This window comes from Haemorhous mexicanus, chromosome 4 (assembly GCF_027477595.1).
Source record: "Haemorhous mexicanus isolate bHaeMex1 chromosome 4, bHaeMex1.pri, whole genome shotgun sequence".
Lineage (NCBI taxonomy): Eukaryota > Metazoa > Chordata > Aves > Passeriformes > Fringillidae > Haemorhous > Haemorhous mexicanus.
This window is the reverse complement of record NC_082344.1, coordinates 61889144-61907562: the sequence shown is the minus strand read 5'-3', so window position 1 is coordinate 61907562 and position 18419 is coordinate 61889144. Positions and strand designations below refer to the sequence as shown.

General features: G+C 40.7%; 2 protein-coding genes across 2 annotated transcripts; one reads left to right on the top strand and one right to left on the bottom strand.

Moving 5' to 3' along the window:
• Positions 1-3187: 3187 nt before the first annotated feature.
• Positions 3188-12473, bottom strand: QDPR (quinoid dihydropteridine reductase). The gene is made up of 7 exons (XM_059845111.1): positions 12313-12473; positions 12086-12178; positions 10614-10710; positions 9714-9854; positions 7314-7422; positions 5866-5949; positions 3188-4044 (listed from the first exon to the last, which is right to left on the bottom strand). The coding sequence occupies exons 1-7, from the start codon at positions 12394-12396 to the stop codon at positions 3936-3938; spliced, it is 717 nt and encodes a 238-aa protein (XP_059701094.1). The 5' UTR covers positions 12397-12473; the 3' UTR covers positions 3188-3935.
• A 56-nt stretch (positions 12474-12529) lies between these two features.
• Positions 12530-18411, top strand: CLRN2 (clarin 2). Its single transcript, XM_059845109.1, has 3 exons — positions 12530-13648; positions 17378-17557; positions 17964-18411. Exons 1-3 carry the CDS (start codon positions 13396-13398, stop codon positions 18227-18229), a joined length of 699 nt encoding a protein of 232 aa, XP_059701092.1. The 5' UTR covers positions 12530-13395; the 3' UTR covers positions 18230-18411.
• The last annotated feature ends 8 nt before the right edge of the window (positions 18412-18419 follow it).

The following is an 18419-nucleotide window of genomic DNA, read 5'->3' as shown; positions in this document are numbered from 1 at the left end:
GCCAACAGCAATGGTACCCCGTGATGTGGGACTCCCTTCACAGCCTTGGCTTCTTTTTCTGTTGTTGGGGTTTTTGTGTGTGTGTGTGTGTATGTGTGTGTGTGTATCTGTGTATTGGTGGTGGTGGCGATGGGTGTTTTTTGGGGTTTGTTGCTGTTTTTTGGTTTGTTCTACTTGAAGATGATGGAGTGGTTTCTAAAACTGGTATACAGAGTAGGCTGCATGTCCTTGGCATAGGAAAAGCCAGAAAGGTCAAAGTGGGCAATAAAGCAAAAAAGAGGATGAGCCTCTCAGCAGAGGCTGTGGCATGGTTAAAATCCTCGCTGATAGAAAGATATTCCATAGCAGAAATCTTCCCAATCCAGTGGAAGTCTCTGCCCTCTACTGGCATTGCTGAGGATCAGCCTTGCTCAGCTGTGGGAGGCTGTGATCAGACCCCGAGAGCCTCCAGAGACCCTGCTGAGACCGGCCGTATTTATAGAGCAAATCCTTCAGAACATGGTGTTTCAGGAAGTGCAAGAATAACAGAGATCTAAATCTCAAGTGACATTTGCTACTGACTTGTGCAATGCCTTTCAGATGTCTGCCTACTTCTCACCTTGTTCAACACTGCAAGGGTTAGTCTGAAGCATCTCCACATGCTATTACAGTCCCCATCTGTTTTCTTCCAGTGAGTCAATACTGGGAAGCAGAAAGATAATAAATGTTACTTCTTGTTGTGGTAGTAATTTTCATTCTACTATTAAAAAAAAAAAACAACAACACACTTGTTTAGCATGTTTCAACAAAAGATTTCAAAGTGCAACTTTGGATTACCATAGAATTGTAGAACTGGACATGTTGAATGACTCCCCTATTATTGTATTTGAAAACTTTTCTGTTTTCCTTAAAAGCAGGGCATGATCATAAACGTTTATTTTGTGGCAATTTTTACTACTACTACTAATAGGTAGAAAGCTGATTTTCTCATGAAAATATAACTAAAATAATTAAACCTGTTGGTAAAATATGTGAATTTTACTTCCCAGTGAACTCTAAAAACATTTTGGACTCAGCCCTGCAATGATCAAAAGGTTCTGCAAAGCAAGGGGCCTGGAACCAGTCAAGAGTCTGCAGAACAGCAGCCACAGTCCACAAAGCAGCTCAGGTTCCCACCCACTTAACACCTGGAATGTCAAAAAGAGGCTCTTGCCCAGTGTTCACAGGTCTTTGGATGTATAATATTACTGATATTCTACTGTGCAGGCCTCTTTCACTTGTGCTCTATTAACATCTACTTTCTCTAAATCTGTAGGAACAAACCCCATTCATACAGAGCAGGCCTGTCCCAGCTGTCCTGGCCTTCTGACAAAGCCATATTTTGTCTTTGCACCTTTGTATCAGATGCCATGTGCAAGAGCCATCCCTGTTTGAGGAGACTGGAACTGTGTGTATGGCTGGACCATGCAACTGCATCATCCTCTATAAGGTGCATTGGCTCTGCCCTAGAAATGTTTATTTTCAAACAATATTACACCTGTGAAACCCAGAATGCTGAGTGCAAGTGGGCTGCAGTGTAAGCAGGACTGATCCGGCATGATTTGGGTTTTATTTTTCAGACCCCACTTGACTACTTTCCTAGTAAACAGTAGCATGCATCTTTGAAGGAAGGCTGCACAGAAAAATGCCCTACTAAACAGGCTCTGTGCATATGAACTTTTTAGTGTGACAACATCTGTACAGTCCCAAGTAAAAAACATGATAAATTCAGCTGCTTAATATATATCAGAAATTAAAAAATATTGCATTTCCTAAATTAAAGGAAGGTAAGCTTCTTACTTCTGTAGTACAGTGTTGGCAATCATGCCATATAAAGGTAAAATATGAGCAATTCAGAGGCTCATCAATATTGGAGTGGAAATTCATCATGTACCTAGTTCTGTAATAAGCAGTAAGACATCCCTGCCTGACGGGGGGGTTGGACTAGATCTTCAGAGCTCCCTTGCAGCCCAAATCATGCCATAATTCTGTGAAAATCTTCACAACAGGACTACAGTCTCCATTAGTATGTGGGAGCACTCCAGAGAGCTCATCCATATGGAACACACCCACACAAAGACACATCTCTGCTCCTCATTGCAGCACCACCAGATCTCTGGGCCAGCTGAAGGAAATGAAGTTTGGAGAGATACAGGATGCAACTGGTCACAAAAAGTCTCTTTAACATCAAACTCCTCAGGCTAAATCCCTCACCATTAGCAGTAAGCTTGTCAGACACCTGGCTTATTGTCATACACTCACCTCTGCTGTCACTCTCCAGATTCAATATCATTTTTGTATCCTTCTGCTCATACCTGTGAACTGATGAGATTTAATCCAGAAGTCTTGTGTCCACAATTATGCTTTAACACTATTCACTGCTTTAGCTAGCTTGGCAAAGGGAAGCCTTCAAATCATGTTAGTTTGTAGTATGACAGCTACCCCCTTTTCCAGAAAAATTGAGTAGCACTCTACAGTTTCATTCCCAACCAGTCCCTTGCAGTTTTTGTCTGTACTCTGAGCCTGTACAAGCCACTGGTGCAGCAGCATCATTGCAAGCTTTTCACTTTTTCACTATCAGTTTGTAAACTGATAGTCCTGGTTTGACAAGACAGAAAAATTCCCCTCTACCTTTGCACCCTGCAAAACAAAACAAGTAAAGACAGTCATAGCAAAACAGGCAATCATTCTATGTTAAAATTAACATGGGCACACAAACTTTTCCAGTGGGAACAGGGGAAAGGTTCCCCGACTCACGGCAGTAAATCCTTCCCCAACACAACCCTGAAGTTAATAAAAACAGGAAAGTGCAGAGGGAGAACATATACACAACTTCACATATTTAATTGCTTTCAAGATGTTCCCAAAAATCCAACGGAACTGATTCCGTGTAAGTCCATGCTCAGAACAGGTAATGCTTGCACTCTTTATCTGAACTGTATTTCCATGTAACATGGCTGGATTTAATAAAACATTTGCCCCAGCTGAAGGCCTGCCTCTACGCATGGTTGGTAGATGTTCGGCACACACTGAAATGTATTTTATGCACCATGATCAGAATTGAATAAGTAAAATAATTAAGTCCTTTACCACAACTGAACTGTGTGTTCAATTAAAACAATTAAAATGTTATCAAGATATTGGGATTACAGTAATGGAGACAGCCCAGTACATAAAACAATATATATATTTATTTGCACAAAAAGTTCCATTTTCAAGTGCATGTAAGCTTTTTCTACTACTTTACGGCACTTTGCTTTTTGAAACAGTCAAGAACAATCATGACCAAAAGACATACTATTCATTTGACAGAATGACTTTTATCCTACAACTGTATGCCTGAGAGCAGCTAATGAACTGTAAGGCAAATCAGGAATTCCTTCTTAAGTGAGTAATCTCTATTCAGTTTCATTAACTCAAGTGGAACATTCACGAGTGTCACATGACTAGGACATGATACATGACTGTGGTGTTCCCCATGGCTACAGCCAGCACAATATGCAGGAGTGGGGTTATATTCTCAGACAGAAAAAGACAGAAAGCTGAAAGATCCTCAGTAAGTTGCCAGAAACACTTACTGACAGAGAAAGAAAATTCAACCATTATGTATGCAATCACATGACAAAGTTCAGCACAATTCTCATTTCATAGAAAACAGGTAAATTGCCATATAATGCTCAGGATTAGGACATCTATAGACTTTAAAGCCTGCAACTTCCATTTAGAGACAAGTTGGTATTATTTGGTAAATAAATGCTGATAGCTCACAACTGACAGCACAAACATTACTTGAAATCTGGTTCCATTAATGGAATAACTACAAACAATGGATACAGAAGACCATTCAAATTACACTGGCGGACAGATTTTCCACATCTTCTCTTTTGCTGAAATTTCATCACTTCAAGTGACTGAAATCAAAGATGTGCTGCTGAAACTAGTTCAGTCTTCCCACCTGTAGTTATCACCTGGATTAGACTGCCAGAGCTTGGTCGATCCTTTCCCGTTATCCAGTCATAAAAGATTCTGTTTTAAAATAAATGGATAGAATAGGGTGAGGGAGAACAAAAAAATTACAGCTATTATCAGGTATATTGACAGGAAAAATAAAATACAAGCCTTCCCTCTTTTCCTACTACTCTCTCTAGTGATTTCTATGTGATGTGATCACTGGATTCAGACCCTCAGAACTGTGCAGAGGGCCCAGAGAAATCCAAGGGGCATTAGAGCACACAGGATTTCCAAAATATCTCAAAAGAAAAGGCCAGGAGCTTAAAATGTCAGAGTCACTAGGTTTTTTCCCACTTAAATAAAGTTATAAAAGGGAAAGGAAGAGCTACTTTAGTTGCCTTTATAGCATATATATAAAAGAAATACAGTTTTATGACTAGAATCGAGTTGCTAAATTCATCACTCTGCCACTGGCCATTATAACATGATATTTAACTGTGAAAGTGGTCTCAGTGGGAGGGAAAAAAGCCTTAAGACATCCAAAACAGCACCGAGTAAGATGGACACCTTCTAGGTAGCAGACCAGGAGACTCCTTATCAAAACACAACATAATCTCCCTCCTCAAAACAGACTAGAGAGAGTGAACTGTATTTTACAGGTCCTTCAGCCTTTCCAATAGTGCACACATAGCAACTGTCATGTTGGAACATCCCACAATCCAAAAAGAGCTCCCAGGGCACAAAATCCAAGTGCCATATGGTAAAGGATTTCCTGCATCATTCCCAAGATGCTGATGTTGCCAGCAGATGCTGATGTTGCTCAGGGAAATATTCAGTTTCCCGAGCACTGGGGTTAAACTTTAGGGAACTAGAAACAAAACAAACCAATCAACTGAATTCTCCTGTAAGGATAAATTACTAAAAAGTTCAACTTAAAAACTGAATTTGCAACACTCTAACATCTAGCTAAGGTGCTCCTGGAGCACAATAAATTAAGTATCTTTTCCTGAATATTTTCAGGCCAGCTAAATTCAATTGATGGAGCCTGTTTTAAAGAGCCTCATCAGACAACTGCAGAGGCTTAAACTAAACAGATGCAACTAAAACCATTTCCATCTCTGGCATCCACCTTAAAAAAATTTACAGAAAAAGAAATCTGATGTCAGAACTAAACTGTTCTCTGAACAATTAACAATAGGTAAATTCAATTCCACTGTTAGTTCTAAAAGACTTTTAAAACATGAGTTCACCCTCAACAGAAACTCTGCTACTCCTCATCACAAGGCAGAAGGCAATACTCATGCTGCACCTTCTCTAACTCTGAGGAATGAGAAAAGTAAGGCAGATAATCTCAACCTGCCATGACATAAGCTACAGCTGAGTTTCAGCATTTTGCAGCACAAGTTTTTGTAGATAGTAAAAAAAATAATCTGTACTAAATTCTTCTGAACAAGAGCAGAAATGTTGCCGGTTGAGAGAATTGAACTAATGTGCCATAAACTGGGCAGTAAACTGTGTTTAGAAGAAAAAGAATCCCACCCAAGTTGAAATGCTTATTTGCAGCTTATCTTTAAGCCAGGTGTCTCCTGCAGCTGCTGTCTGCAATTTAATTTGTCTACAGGCTTTAGGAAATTCTCCAGCTTCCAGCTGCTTAAGACTTTCTTCCTTGCTGGAATAACTCATGTAGAGAAGCTGAAGTTGATGGAGTTAGTCTAATTTTCTCCAGTTAGCAAGCCTGTGCAATTAAACCTGATGTGATTTGGAAAGATACCCAATAAGATGATGGAGGAAAAAAATCCACCCAAATCCAAGATAGCTACTTAAACAGAACAGGCACTGAGATGCAGCAGCAAGAGGGACAGGGAGCAACTGTTTAGTTATCCCACAAATACTCACTCTGCAATGAATTCTAAGGGTGTCCAGGAGCTGAAATCTGCATCAGGCATTGATTTCCTGTTTGCTGGTGTATCTAAGGTAACCCTGTGATTAAAAAAGATAAGCAAGCCTTTTATTTATATATCATGTTTCTGATGAGCACCACCTGCTTCAATTCACTGCTGTAATATGTCCTTGACTTTTACACCACGTGATATGGATTTCCCTTGCATCCTCCCCGTGTGTTAACAATTTATAGTCATTAGTTTCAATGTATATCCAAGGCTCCAACTAAGAATCCCTCAGCTTCCTGGCTAGCTGAGGAACTGCCCATTGGAGCCATCCCTCAGCTTGCAGCTCCCTTCCTACCTCTCTCATGTAGATGGGGAATAGCAGCAATAAGCCTGTTCACATGTACTGCCCGGCACACACGCACTACTACATCCATGCTTTCGAGAGACGAAGTGCATAAATATAGGAAGTTTTGACTTTGACAATACATATTTACACTACATACAATGACATGAAAGGGTTAATTTTCCAGAACTCCCTCACTGAAATGCTGTTGACAATACAAGGTGTATTTACCCTCTCAAAAACTCAGTTAAGAACAGAGTTTTGCATGAGAACTACACAAGAGCAGCATGCACAAAAATCCAGTGATCTTTGCACGTGCCTGACTATAAAGCTCTCTAGAAGGTGGCGTCAGTTATCCAAACACATTTAATGCCATTCCTGTCTGACCTGAACAAGTATCTTAAGAGTGTGTGTGATGTAAAAGTAGAGAAATTCAGGTAGTGTACCAAATCCCTGTACAGAACTCTCTAGTCTTACTTTTTGGGTCCTGAACTAGAATATGGGCCTGGCAAGAAAAATACTTTTAAGTTTTGCAACAGAATTGGTAAAATTAAACATAGTGAAGACCTAGTAGGCCATCCACTTTTTACTAGCTTTCCTGACAAAAAATGAAAGCAGTGAAATTTTTTTGGTTTACAGGTCCTCAAAGTAACCCAATTTTACCAGTCAAGCATAGGCATGCAGCACCTTATGAAGAAGCATTTTTAATCAAGTGAAAGCCTGTCAAGTAATCCTTTGCCTTACTAGTATCACAGAGCTAAGTCTAAAAATTTGCTGAACAGTTCATCTCATTTTTACAGTTCTGTCAATATTGAAATAAAGAAATCACATGTTAATGCATGGCTACAGTTAAACTGGTTAAAAGTAAACCAAATTTTAATCCTAACATCTACTACCATTTTGCAAAGGCAAAGAAAAGAATGCAATAATTTTTAGGGTGACTTCTGTAAGTCTTTGTTCATCCAGTCAAGATGCATCCTTTTCCTGTGAGTAGGCCTGAGAGGCTGTTTGTGTGCTGTGAATAGGACACTGCAAACATATCTGTGTGGCTCTAGGTTGCAGCAGTAATTAAATTAAACAACACAGGCAGAGACAACTAAGCAACCACTTACGGTAAAATGGCAACTGCAGCAGAACCAGATGGCAGCCCACTGCTGGCACCAGCCAGACTCTGACAAAGCTGATGCACTGCTCCTTTGGCCATGCCATAGGCAATCATCCCTAAAAATTAAAAAAAATCAAATCAGAGCACAATCAGAACAGCCCTCAACATCAGCAGTAGCATGACAGAAACTAAAAAATATTTGATGAATTTTAAGACCACTTACCACAGCCAGAAAAGAAACAGACTTTTAAAACATATTAAAGCATACATATTAAAAGAAAAAAATGCTAATATGAATAAAAAGGCTTTGGTAGACATCCAGAAACTATCACAGAACTCTTTTAACCTAGCACTACAGAAATAAGCAGCTTACCAAGTCAAGCATGTTTAGCCAAAGTATCCAAATGCACCCTGAAGGATGTGACCTACAGGGCTAAGTTGACAAATTTAACTGAGTAAGATGCTCACAGACTTTAATAAAGCACTCTTCTATTAATTTTCATCATATAACTAAGATATTTGTGAGTTTGGACCCAAACAGATACAGTTCACTTCCCTCTCAAATCTGGAATTCACTTGGTCAGCATCCCAGGTCTGACAGGCCCTGGGGAGAAAGCTTCTTCCTAAAAACTGCTGCTTTCTAGGCAAGTGAGCATTCTAAGAGCAGCATGAACCACAGCATAAGGCACACTGCTCAGGAACAAGATCTGGACAATCAGAGTGCTAGAGGTCTCAGATGTCTCAAGGCATACATCTGTCAAGAAGTTCAGACACAGATAAAGTACCTAAGAAAACAGGTCTACTACAACTGAATGTCTTCCTTCCTAGCCATCTATACAGCTATTCAGCCCCTTTCCAATGCGCCTAAAGAAGTATTTTGAATGTAATAGAAATACTTCTACAATGTAATTAAACATATTATATAACATCCATTTTTCTTAGGAGGAATCATGGACAGCACTAGCTAACTTATTTTATTGTTAAGATAAAAATATTCACATGTGTATCATATTCCTCTCTCGTCTTGCCTAACCCAAACATTCTAATTCTTCTTAGAAACCTTTTCATGCCTGATACATTTCTCAAACATCACACTCGCAATGCTTCTGTCACTGTTCATGTAATTTTCAGTGTTCTTCAGTTTGCATTATGTGAAGCAAGATTTTCTCATAGGAAAAGAAAAATCTCATTAACAGCAAACAAGAAAAAGATTCTTTCTTCCAGAACAGCCAGTCATAACAAAGCTAATAAGGCATATTTGCAAAAGTTGAGCAACAACTCTTTCCCAATTCTTCCTGATGTTAATAAGTTGCATGTGTTTGCCCAAAGCATTCCTGTGACTTTTAGAAAAATCCAGACCAGCTGAAACCAGCTAGTTCAAAACAGGAAGGTTCATCACTTTGTTTCCTGTGTTGTGGTCTCTACCTCCCAAGACCACCCAAATAAAAACCATGAAAATTTGCCAGAACTCACTTTTTTTCATTTGTGTATAGTCAGTCAGCAGTTCACTGTAAATTATTCATCTGCTTATTCTCAAAAATAAGCCTTTTATCTTTGACTATAGTGGATGCCACTATAAAAACAAAAGATTCATCATTAACTAGAAAATTTATAGAACATTTTTGCCTGAAAAGTTTTAGGCAAAGCTTTCTGGAGTATTCATGAATTGTATCTGTTTTAAAATCTTAGTATCCGTGTCTTAAAAATACTGTTAAAATGACACTAATAAAAGCTTGGGAAATATGAGTATTTGTCTCAAACTTTCCTTTTGCTGCCTGTGGGCTTGTGTGTCAGTGCCTATTTTCTTTTTTCAATTTTAAATTGCTCCCAGATTTCTTCCTCCATGCAGACCAACATGGTTGAGGGGTAAGATTAAAAATGCAATAAAGTTCCTATTAAATAGCTAGCTGAGGATGAAGCCAACAGTCAACAAGCTTATCTATGTTTGAAGCAAAGATAGACTGGAATCAGAACATGAACAGGACAAGCATGGTTATCAGAATCAGCTGAGTCATCGCCAACAGAAAGATTGGTCAATTAAGGACTCTGTCTAGAACACAAAAAGGAAATTTAACTTTGTCTGAGCATTGTACTTCTATTGCTGTGTACTTTCAGTCTTTATCTTCCAAACATTTTTCTGTATCATATACTACCCAAGTACATTTCACCAATGCACGTCAAATACTATTTAAATACTGATTCTATGTGCTTGTACCACAGCTTCAAGAGATTCAATATTGCTACCTGTAAAATTACATTTTCCTTACACATTTCACCAATAGGATCCCATTTGTGCTAGATGACAAGAAACTGGGGTGTGAAGCTATTGCCTCACAAACAAGAATGCTCAGATAAACAACTGTCTCTAACTGCTGTGTCCCTGCAGCTGTCATGCACAGCATTTTACCTGGGGTTCCAGACAAAGCAGCTTGAGCTCCTGTCAGAGTCAAGAGGCCGCCTTCTTTCAGATGTTTTGTGGCAAGGTGGCTGGAAATAGTTGATGTCCAAACACTCTGCTTCCACATCAGATCACAGTTTTTGTATAAAGCTGATTAGGAAGATAATTCATGAAATTAGCCAAAGGAAGACAATGAACTCTGATTTCCTCACTGTTACACAGAGTGCAACAGCACTATGAAAACATGCTTTCTACCATTTTCTACCTATACATTGTAAAATATTCATTTATGTCTTTTGTATCCCCTCTTTGAGCCTGTAACAGCCAAACCAGAAGGGGGAAGAAAAGGACACATTTCACCAGATTTACCCCAGACAGAAAATAAGGCTATTTTTCTTCTTGTAGCTCTACAGTAGGGGGCAAAGTATAAATTTCATTATGAATAGTCCATGTTTAAAAGCATTTTTTCAATCTGAAGTGGTTTTTCTGTAGCATGATTAGGCAGTGCCTTCCAATATCGTATTGCACTGAAACAGCTCAGAGAGCTGCAGAAGCAACTGAGGTTTTATGCGTAAAGCAATGACTTAGGAAACAACATCAACATGTCTTTCATACCTTGCCTGACACAGGTAATCTCAGCAAAAGTCAGCTCGTGGATAACAATGCTGAGCTCCTTCAGAAAGCACATCAAAACTTTCTGATAAAAATAAACAACATTACTGAAGAAACAAAGTGCTGTGTAAATTTAACAGAAAGCAAAAATTCAGAGAAGCACTAAGAAGCACTGCGACTAAGCTATTTTGTACTTCTATGCATTTGTCCTCTTATGGACTGGGGAAGAAAGATTTTTAAGGACTTTTCTCAGACATCATTCAGGCTTTCACCAGCAGGTCTGTACCAAAGGCTTACACTTGGCTTTGGCGCTGCCTCCAGCCCATCCTCCTGCTACACACAGGATCGCATCCACCTTTTCCTCACCAAGAAGTTTTCCAACTTCTGCTGTCACCTGTCAACACAGAACAAGAACATACTGAAAACACTGGACTGATAAGGTAAAGAGGTAAACACAATGAATGTCTGAAAGCTACTTTTTCCTACTTATGTATTTGAGTAACACAGGGCACAGCAATTTAAACAGCCATAGAAAACTAATATTTATGATTCATGAACTCAAAACAACTGTGTTAAAAAATAACTATTGATGAATGTCAAATGAATGAAAGCCATAGAGTGTGTGATGTCACTGGAAATGAGTGATCAACAGAGCTGAAACACCTGACCCTTACCTCTACTGTTAACAAAAATTATTACTGACTTGCTTTTGACAGGCTCTTTTCAGAGTATGGTGTTGTTTAAGACGGGAAATGAAACTCTTGGTCTGACCAGGACTACCAGTGTCACTTTTGATGACAGTACAAGAAAAACAACTAAAGATTAGCCTCCTTACTGCTTCTGTCTAAACGACAACCATCAGTTTGAGTATGGCCACCAAATTTGATCTTGTATACTTTAAGATCTCTGTAATTTGTTCTGTTTCAAATATAAGACCTCTGAGCTGGTAATGAATTTGTTGGCTGTGAATTTTCTCTGTCAAAGCAAATAGCAAACAATCTATCTCTCAAGAAGTGAAGAAGAACCAATAGCTTTTGCAAAACCATACTGAAAATTGTATTGTAAACATTCTATGTTACTCTTCCAAAGCTTTAGGAGTTGTGTACATATAAAAAACCCATATTGGCTAGATATTCAGTATATTAGTAACAGAAATTAGCTTGAAATTTAAAATGTAAATAAGGAATGCTATCTGTAGAGAATAAAGCAAAGTATTTTTTTAGGCTGGCTTAGATTCTCCCATATTCCCATTCCTGGAAACCAGTGCATTCCCCTAGGGATCCACTGGCGCTTAGGTTCATACGCTTTGAGCATGCCATCTACTTACACAAACACATTTTAAAGTTAGGGTATTTGAAAAAGGGGGTTGCATTTTAAGGTATCCTTACCCATCTTCATTACAACTCACCTGGTTCAGTCTGCGACCTTTAAAAGTCAAGACAAAACAAACCAAAACTGCCTTATGTGCTGAGCCTCCAATATCAAGCTCTTTCTGCGTATTTAGTTAAAAGGAATTACAAAAAATTAAAAAGAAGAGACGAGCAGGAGGACCTTGAGGTTCGCAGTACGGCCGCGACCGATCGCGCTGCTGCTCCCTGAGTGGAGGCGGACCCATCCCTGCAGCCGCCTTGATACCGCGGGCGGCAGCGAAAGAGATGCGCACACCCGGGGAAGCTCCGTGCATCGCCCGGCCGAAGGGATGCGCACGCCCGGGGAGGCTGGCTGCTGCACCGCTCCACCGCCTCACCAGGCACTGGCCGCTGACCCACCTGCTCGGCCTGCTCGGGGAAGGAGTCGGTCGCTCTCACCACCACGTTGGCGCTGGCGTCCGCGTTCTCCGCCAGGTCGATGCTGGCCACCCACTGCGGCGGCGAGAGGAACGGCGCGTTAGCGGCCCGCACCCCGGAGCGCCCGGCACGGCACGGCACGGCCCGGCGGGGCACGGCTGCTCCCCCGCGAGGATCCCCGCCTCGCCACCTCCCGGCCCGGCGCTTACCCAGTTCTTGGACTTGAAGTACCGCACGCACTGGGAGCCCAGCGCCCCTCTACCGCCGTACACCAGCACCCTGCGTGCCGCCATACCGCTGCTCCGGCGCTGCTCTGCCCGGCGCGGATGGGCCGCCTCACGGGGCGGGCGAGGGGCGGCAGCGCCCGGCCGTGGGCGGGCCGAGGGGCGGGCCGAGGCTGCCCGCCCGGGCCGTGCAGGGCGGGGAGAGGCGAGGAAGGAGAAATCCCAATGCCATCGGCCCCGCCCCGGTTGGGGCCTTGTCACTAGTTGCCAGGGCTCCTGCTGCTGTTAGTTAGTTAATTAATTAATTAATTAGTGGTTCTGAAGGTTCTGCCAGGGCTCGGGTAGCAGTAACCGTAGAAGTGCGGACAATTACGGCCGGTTTTCTTTAGCGCTCATGGATCGCACCTGTCGCTTGAGTTACCGCTCATGAGTGCCCCGATCTCCCGCACGGCTGGCCAGGCCAGCCCGGCTGCCAGGGGCTTCGTGCGCCCCGCTGTAATTCAGGAGATTCCAGACCCGTCGTTTCTGTCCCTCAGATAACTCTGCCTGCAGTGACATTTAGAGGCTGGGTGGGAGCAAGCGCCGGGAAGCTCAGCACGGCTCAGGCAGCAGCAGAATCCTTCAGCCAAATTATGCTGTTTTGCAGCTTTGTCCCTTGCACACAGATATTTACCCACTTTTTAAAATAATCCAATAAACTGGATTCTTCTCCAAATTTTCTTCACATGAGGTTGCAGTAAGAAACTTGATGTCATTTAAGCAGGACAATTAAAACCCCGAGGAAATATTAGACAGGCCATAGAGATAGAATTACTTGCTACAAAGAAGCCTCACCGCACTACAATGTAATGACGCCCTTACTTGCAACCATTTCAGGATGTTGTTGCAGCAAAATGTATTTTTGCCTTGATTTTTAACCATGCAGATTAATTGCTGGACCTCCAAAATACAAAGAGAAGTATCTTGAAATGCCTAGTATTCAGCTGTGGATTTTGGAGCATGATGAAAAATGGGAACTACGTCTGACTGCTGCAGAGGGCTCGGCGATGATCCCTTGAAAGCACTAGGATGCCTGGCTGCTTTAAAAAGACATTATTTGGCTTGGCTTCCCTAATAAGTTTTGTGTCTTTTATCTTGATTGTTGTTGCAATGGGGATCCCAAAGTGGATGACTGGAAAGATCCTTTGCAAAACAGGGGCGGATTTGGTCAATGCCACAGATCCAGAGCTGGTCAAGTTCATTGGAGAAATTTACTATGGACTCTTTCGGGGTGGCAAAATACGCCAATGTGGCTTGGGCGGGCGGCGTTCCAAATTCACAAGTAAGTACAATTTTGGTTGAAAATGTAGTCGAATGTCTAGTTCAAATTTAGCACTTAATTATTTTTGTTTACAGAACTTGTAGAATGAAAATTATTATTAAATAAATATGCAGTCTTTATGGTTTGATGTTTGGAGTGTGAATGTAAAATTTCTATCATTTCATTAATGCTTTTTGCTACAGTTATGTTCTGTAATCCTGAAATCAAGCTGGGGAAAAAAATCCCTAGGGCTAGATGGAGAGTTTCCTTTTAGCCTTGTGAAGGGGTGAAGGTCATTTGGAGATGACCCTGTAAATCATACTTTCCCCTTGACTGACTTTTTCCTATGCCAAGTTTTGCTCTGTCACCCCTCTGCCTCTGTCCTTCCCTTCTCTGTTGAACTCTTCTGAGGTTTTTTCCCTTTAAGAAGCAGAGATTTATTTAGCTGGACACATTTCTGTATTTTTCTGGCTGTCTTAATGCAAATGTCTACCATAGCACATATCGCTAACTTTATTAACATGTTGAAGAAATTCTTACCTTCTTTTCTGTTAAATTGGGAGACAAAAAATTGCTGAACTTTTAACAAATGTAAAAACTCTTCTAAACGTATTCCTTTTAACATAAAAGATTTTCTTGAGGTCTTGAAAGCACTAAGCTGTACGCTGGATGATTTCCAAATTGCACTCATCATGTTCTGTAGTGAAAATGGTAATTTGCATTGAAGATTTTTATTTCAGTGTACAGAATTACTGAAACTTAAACCAATACAAGTTGAAGCTGTTGCAGTCTCACCCTCTCCCTGGCCCTCAGCAATGCTGTCCCATCCTTGGCAACAGCTCTGGTAGTTGAGGTGAGGTATTTCAGAAGTTAAACTGGCCAAAAATTTAGCCTACAAAAATAAATACTTGTTTTCCCATAGGATCGTGTCTGACTGCACAACTACACAAGCAGTTCTATAAAAATTTGAAGGCAGGTGTGACTGTGGGACTTCAGAGAGAATGTAGAAAAGAACCAGAGCAACGTCAGCTTAGATCAGCATGACCAGTTGTTAAACTGGATGAATTTGGACTGGTAACCAAATTATTGCTCAAGCTCTGACTGCATCTGCAACCTCATGACACAGACATAGCAGTCATGCTCATCCAGCCCCATTCTTTCACCCCGTCCTGGCAGAGAGAATGAGAAAAACTCTGTACAACTTTTTGGACTATTTAATGAACTTTCTGATTTTTTACTGTGCAACCTGAGAGGAAGGCATAATGTTCCACAGTCACTCTGGAGTACATCGATATGCAATTGGAGGACATGAGCTAGCACTCCTTAGACAAACAGAGCTCTCACTGAAGCTAGTAATAATTCTTTGTTAGAACTGTAAAACATTAAGTGCAGTAGGCACAAATATGCATTTTGGTCAACGAGTGTTCCAGAGATTTTCCCTTTTAAATATTTTAATAACTCTACTGAGTTTGATATTTTTACAATACTGGTTTCAAACAACAATACACAAAGCTGATACTTTAGCAGAATGGTAAGCAGGACTGGGGATTCTAGGCTTGACTCGACTTTTTTTTGGTTTGAACGTCCCCCTTAATCTCCAAGCATTCTGAATTTACTGGGGTTCAAGAACTGTGAGACTTTTGATGAGGACTGTGATAATAGAAATGGACTTCACTGGCACCATAGATGAAGACAAAGCTAACACATCATATGGTGCAGTATTGCAGTACCTCTGACACTTCAGAATTTCAAATTGCAATAATTTACTGTTATTGGTACATCCCCTTTCACTCTGTTAATATTCGCTAGAGTAGACTTATGGCTGGCACACTCTCTTTTAGCTGGGACAGTGACTCTGTTGCTATAACAGGTGTCTACTGCTCTTTTGTACTCCTCAAGACGTATCACCTGGCCTCCAGCTGCAGCTTCTGGAAGTGTCCCATCCAAGTGCAGCATGTATGTTAGACCCACAGGGTTATGATGGTCCTAAGGCACCTAAGCTGGCATAAGGTGCTTCTGTTTTGACAATTTAGTCAAGCCCTGAGAACAAGCTGGGAAAGCCACGTGTTTTGCCATATCAAACACTGATTGATATTGCTGGAGTCTCCATGGCAATATCCATCTCATGGATTCTTATTTCTGTGTACTAAGCCAGACCCACTGGGCAGGTCATTGGGACTTGGCTTCAAGACTCAGAAATGAGACCAAATAATCCTTACAACTACCCTAAAATCTCTGATGGTTTGTAAGGAGGCTTAATTCCATGTGCTTTGTTGTTACACTGCCAGTTATCTTCCAGTCAGAAAGCAACCTAGTTTTCGGATTCCCATTTCTCATATATACTTCTGATCCTCATTACTCCCCTCATTTTTTGTTGTCAGAGTCTTCTACTGCTCTTCTGTGCACCAGGCCCAACTACAACCCCAGAATAAGCTACTGAAAGGCTAGATCTGTTGAATCACATCATTTTTGTGTGGGATTTGTACAATATGATTTTTTTTATACAGGATCTACTGTAGTTCTGTCCTGTCATGATCAAATTATATGCCTGAAGTTCATGGTGACATCTACCAACTATTGCTGCCTACTTTTTAGGTGGCTTGTTTGAACTTTGGGTTTTTTTGTCAGTTATGCAGCACAGGCAGGAATTTATTTATTTGTTTATAACATAGTATACCTTCTTTGTAGTAACTTTTTAGTAATTAGGCAGTGAGTTTTTCAGAACATGTGTGAGTGTGCAGTGCTATGCTAGATGAAGGTCTGCTCTTGATCACCTTGTATTTTAAGGTTCCTCTCAATCAGCTTCTCTGTTTTCTGTCAGTCAACATCACCTACAATTCCCTACTCACATTTCTTCTGATTCTGTTACTAGAGGGCTGCAGGATAAACTAAACACTCAGGTGTACATTTCCTGCTGCTGGCCAATCTGGCCTTCCAACAAAGGAACTATGTCTGTGAAGACAGAACCAAGAAAATTACTGTTCTCAAGAGACAAGTGAGCAACAGGCTGCTGAGGGAGAGCTTGCTTGTGCCTATAGCAAACCATGGGAGTGCTTCACCTAAAGCCCACCTGACTGCAATACTTTACAAGCTTCCTACATCTGTGGCTAAAACACTGCCAGATGCCCAGAAAAGCATAAAGGGGCCATAAACACTAGATCAGAAACCAAGAACATAATCTTAAAGGGAAAACCTGTGGGATTAGGATGTATGAAATTAGGGCAGATCTCACTGGAACCAGCAGTAAAGAGAGGATTAGAAAAAAAAAAAAAAGAATAACATGAGAAAATAAACACAGAAAAAGGTGATACTATTTTAGAGCAGCAAGGGAACAAGGAAATAGAGACTATCGGACTTCAAAAGGATGAGATTAAAAGCATGAGACAGGAATGAGAAGCTCAGACCAGGAGTTTGGTACCGAGAACAGAGACAGGAAAGTATGCAAGAGACAATACAGCACCAGAGATAAAGACATTAACACTGCTAGATAAATAAACAGGACTTCAGCCTGAATCCTTATTCACAGATCCTGTTTAGAGGATTATTCCTGTAGCAGAATATCCCTGGTTTGATGCACTGAAAAATAAAGCATCAGGAACTGAGATGTATGCAACTAGCTGAATTCCACATCTCCATAAAGAAAAAGTCTTCCTTAAATATAAGTTGAATTTGACGCACCAGCACAGTGTGATGTTTACCATCATCAAGAAAACCAATACACTGAATAGACAATTTTTTTTTTCTTGACAGTTTTCCCACACATGGTGAAAAAGTTGAATACAGGCCTGCATGTGATGATCATAATGTTCCTCTGTGTGGCCATTTTCTTTTCTCTGGTCAGTTTTGGATTCTGCATTCTTAACGCAATAAAAGTTCCTTACCGGGCTATTAATGGTCCAGCAGGAGCATGCCTTTGGAACTTCCTTGCAGGTAAAGTAATTTTCCAGTGTTTTTCTCTAGTCACATTCATAGAAAATTATGCAAGTTCCTTCTTTTGCCTTACTAAATAGCTCTTTGATTTCAATACTTGTGAATACAATAAAGTTGGCAGTGAATTCACACCTATCAAAACAGAACTCCCAGGTGGCATCTTGGTTTATTGTTACATTTAACAGGAACTATGAATGCCAGCCTTGAGGCTTTATGTCGTGGATAAAAGTATGTTTGCCCACACAATAAAGCCTAAGCATTTTGAAGATGTTTAAGCCATGCCTTTGTCTATCCCTACTCTTTTTAGTGCTCAATAATGTGCTCAGTAAGTCTTTTGAAGCACGACCAAAATATCTGTCTTGTTTTGATTTGATAATGGTGAATTACTTATTTCATTTTGTTGCAGGTGGATTTGTAGTACTTGGAGCCACCAGCTTCATGGCTGCTGTGAAACTCCATCACCTCACAGAAAGAATTGCCAATTTTCGGGAAAATGTCTTTCGGTTCGTTATCTTAGAAGAACACTTTGAAGACTGTTTTTGGATTTGTGTGGCAAGTGCCACCGCACATGCAGTGAATTTGCTGCTAATAGCCATTAGTGGGATTCATTTCCCTAAAATTAAGACTAAAACAGAAGAAGTGAATGTTACGGCAGAAGATATCATGTACTAACATATCTACACAAAACTATTTTGGTCAAGTGAACTGTTGTGACAGGAACAGCTTCTTGGCTCTTCAGCCTTTGTTTTGGATAGACGATTTATGTACAAACCTTAGTAAAAATGTCAGTCTACAATACCAGCAACTAACACGTCTGTGAAAAAAATAAAAAAAAATCTAAATGCTATAAATACCATTATTC

Bases quoted from the DNA above. Each gene is read 5' to 3' on its own strand.
- QDPR (XM_059845111.1), bottom strand. From the start codon at position 12,396: ATGGCGGCACGCAGGGTGCTGGTGTACGGCGGTAGAGGGGCGCTGGGC. The intron at 7,423-9,713 runs GTAAAATGCTGT...TTTAATTTTTAG, and splicing joins TGCTTTGTCTGGAACCCCAG to GGATGATTGCCTATGGCATG. The intron at 5,950-7,313 runs GTAAGTGGTTGC...TTTTAATCACAG, and splicing joins GCTGCAGTTGCCATTTTACC to GGTTACCTTAGATACACCAG.
- CLRN2 (XM_059845109.1), top strand. From the start codon at position 13,396: ATGCCTGGCTGCTTTAAAAAGACATTATTTGGCTTGGCTTCCCTAATA. The intron at 13,649-17,377 runs GTAAGTACAATT...TTTTCTTGACAG, and splicing joins GCGGCGTTCCAAATTCACAA to TTTTCCCACACATGGTGAAA. The intron at 17,558-17,963 runs GTAAAGTAATTT...ATTTTGTTGCAG, and splicing joins CCTTTGGAACTTCCTTGCAG to GTGGATTTGTAGTACTTGGA.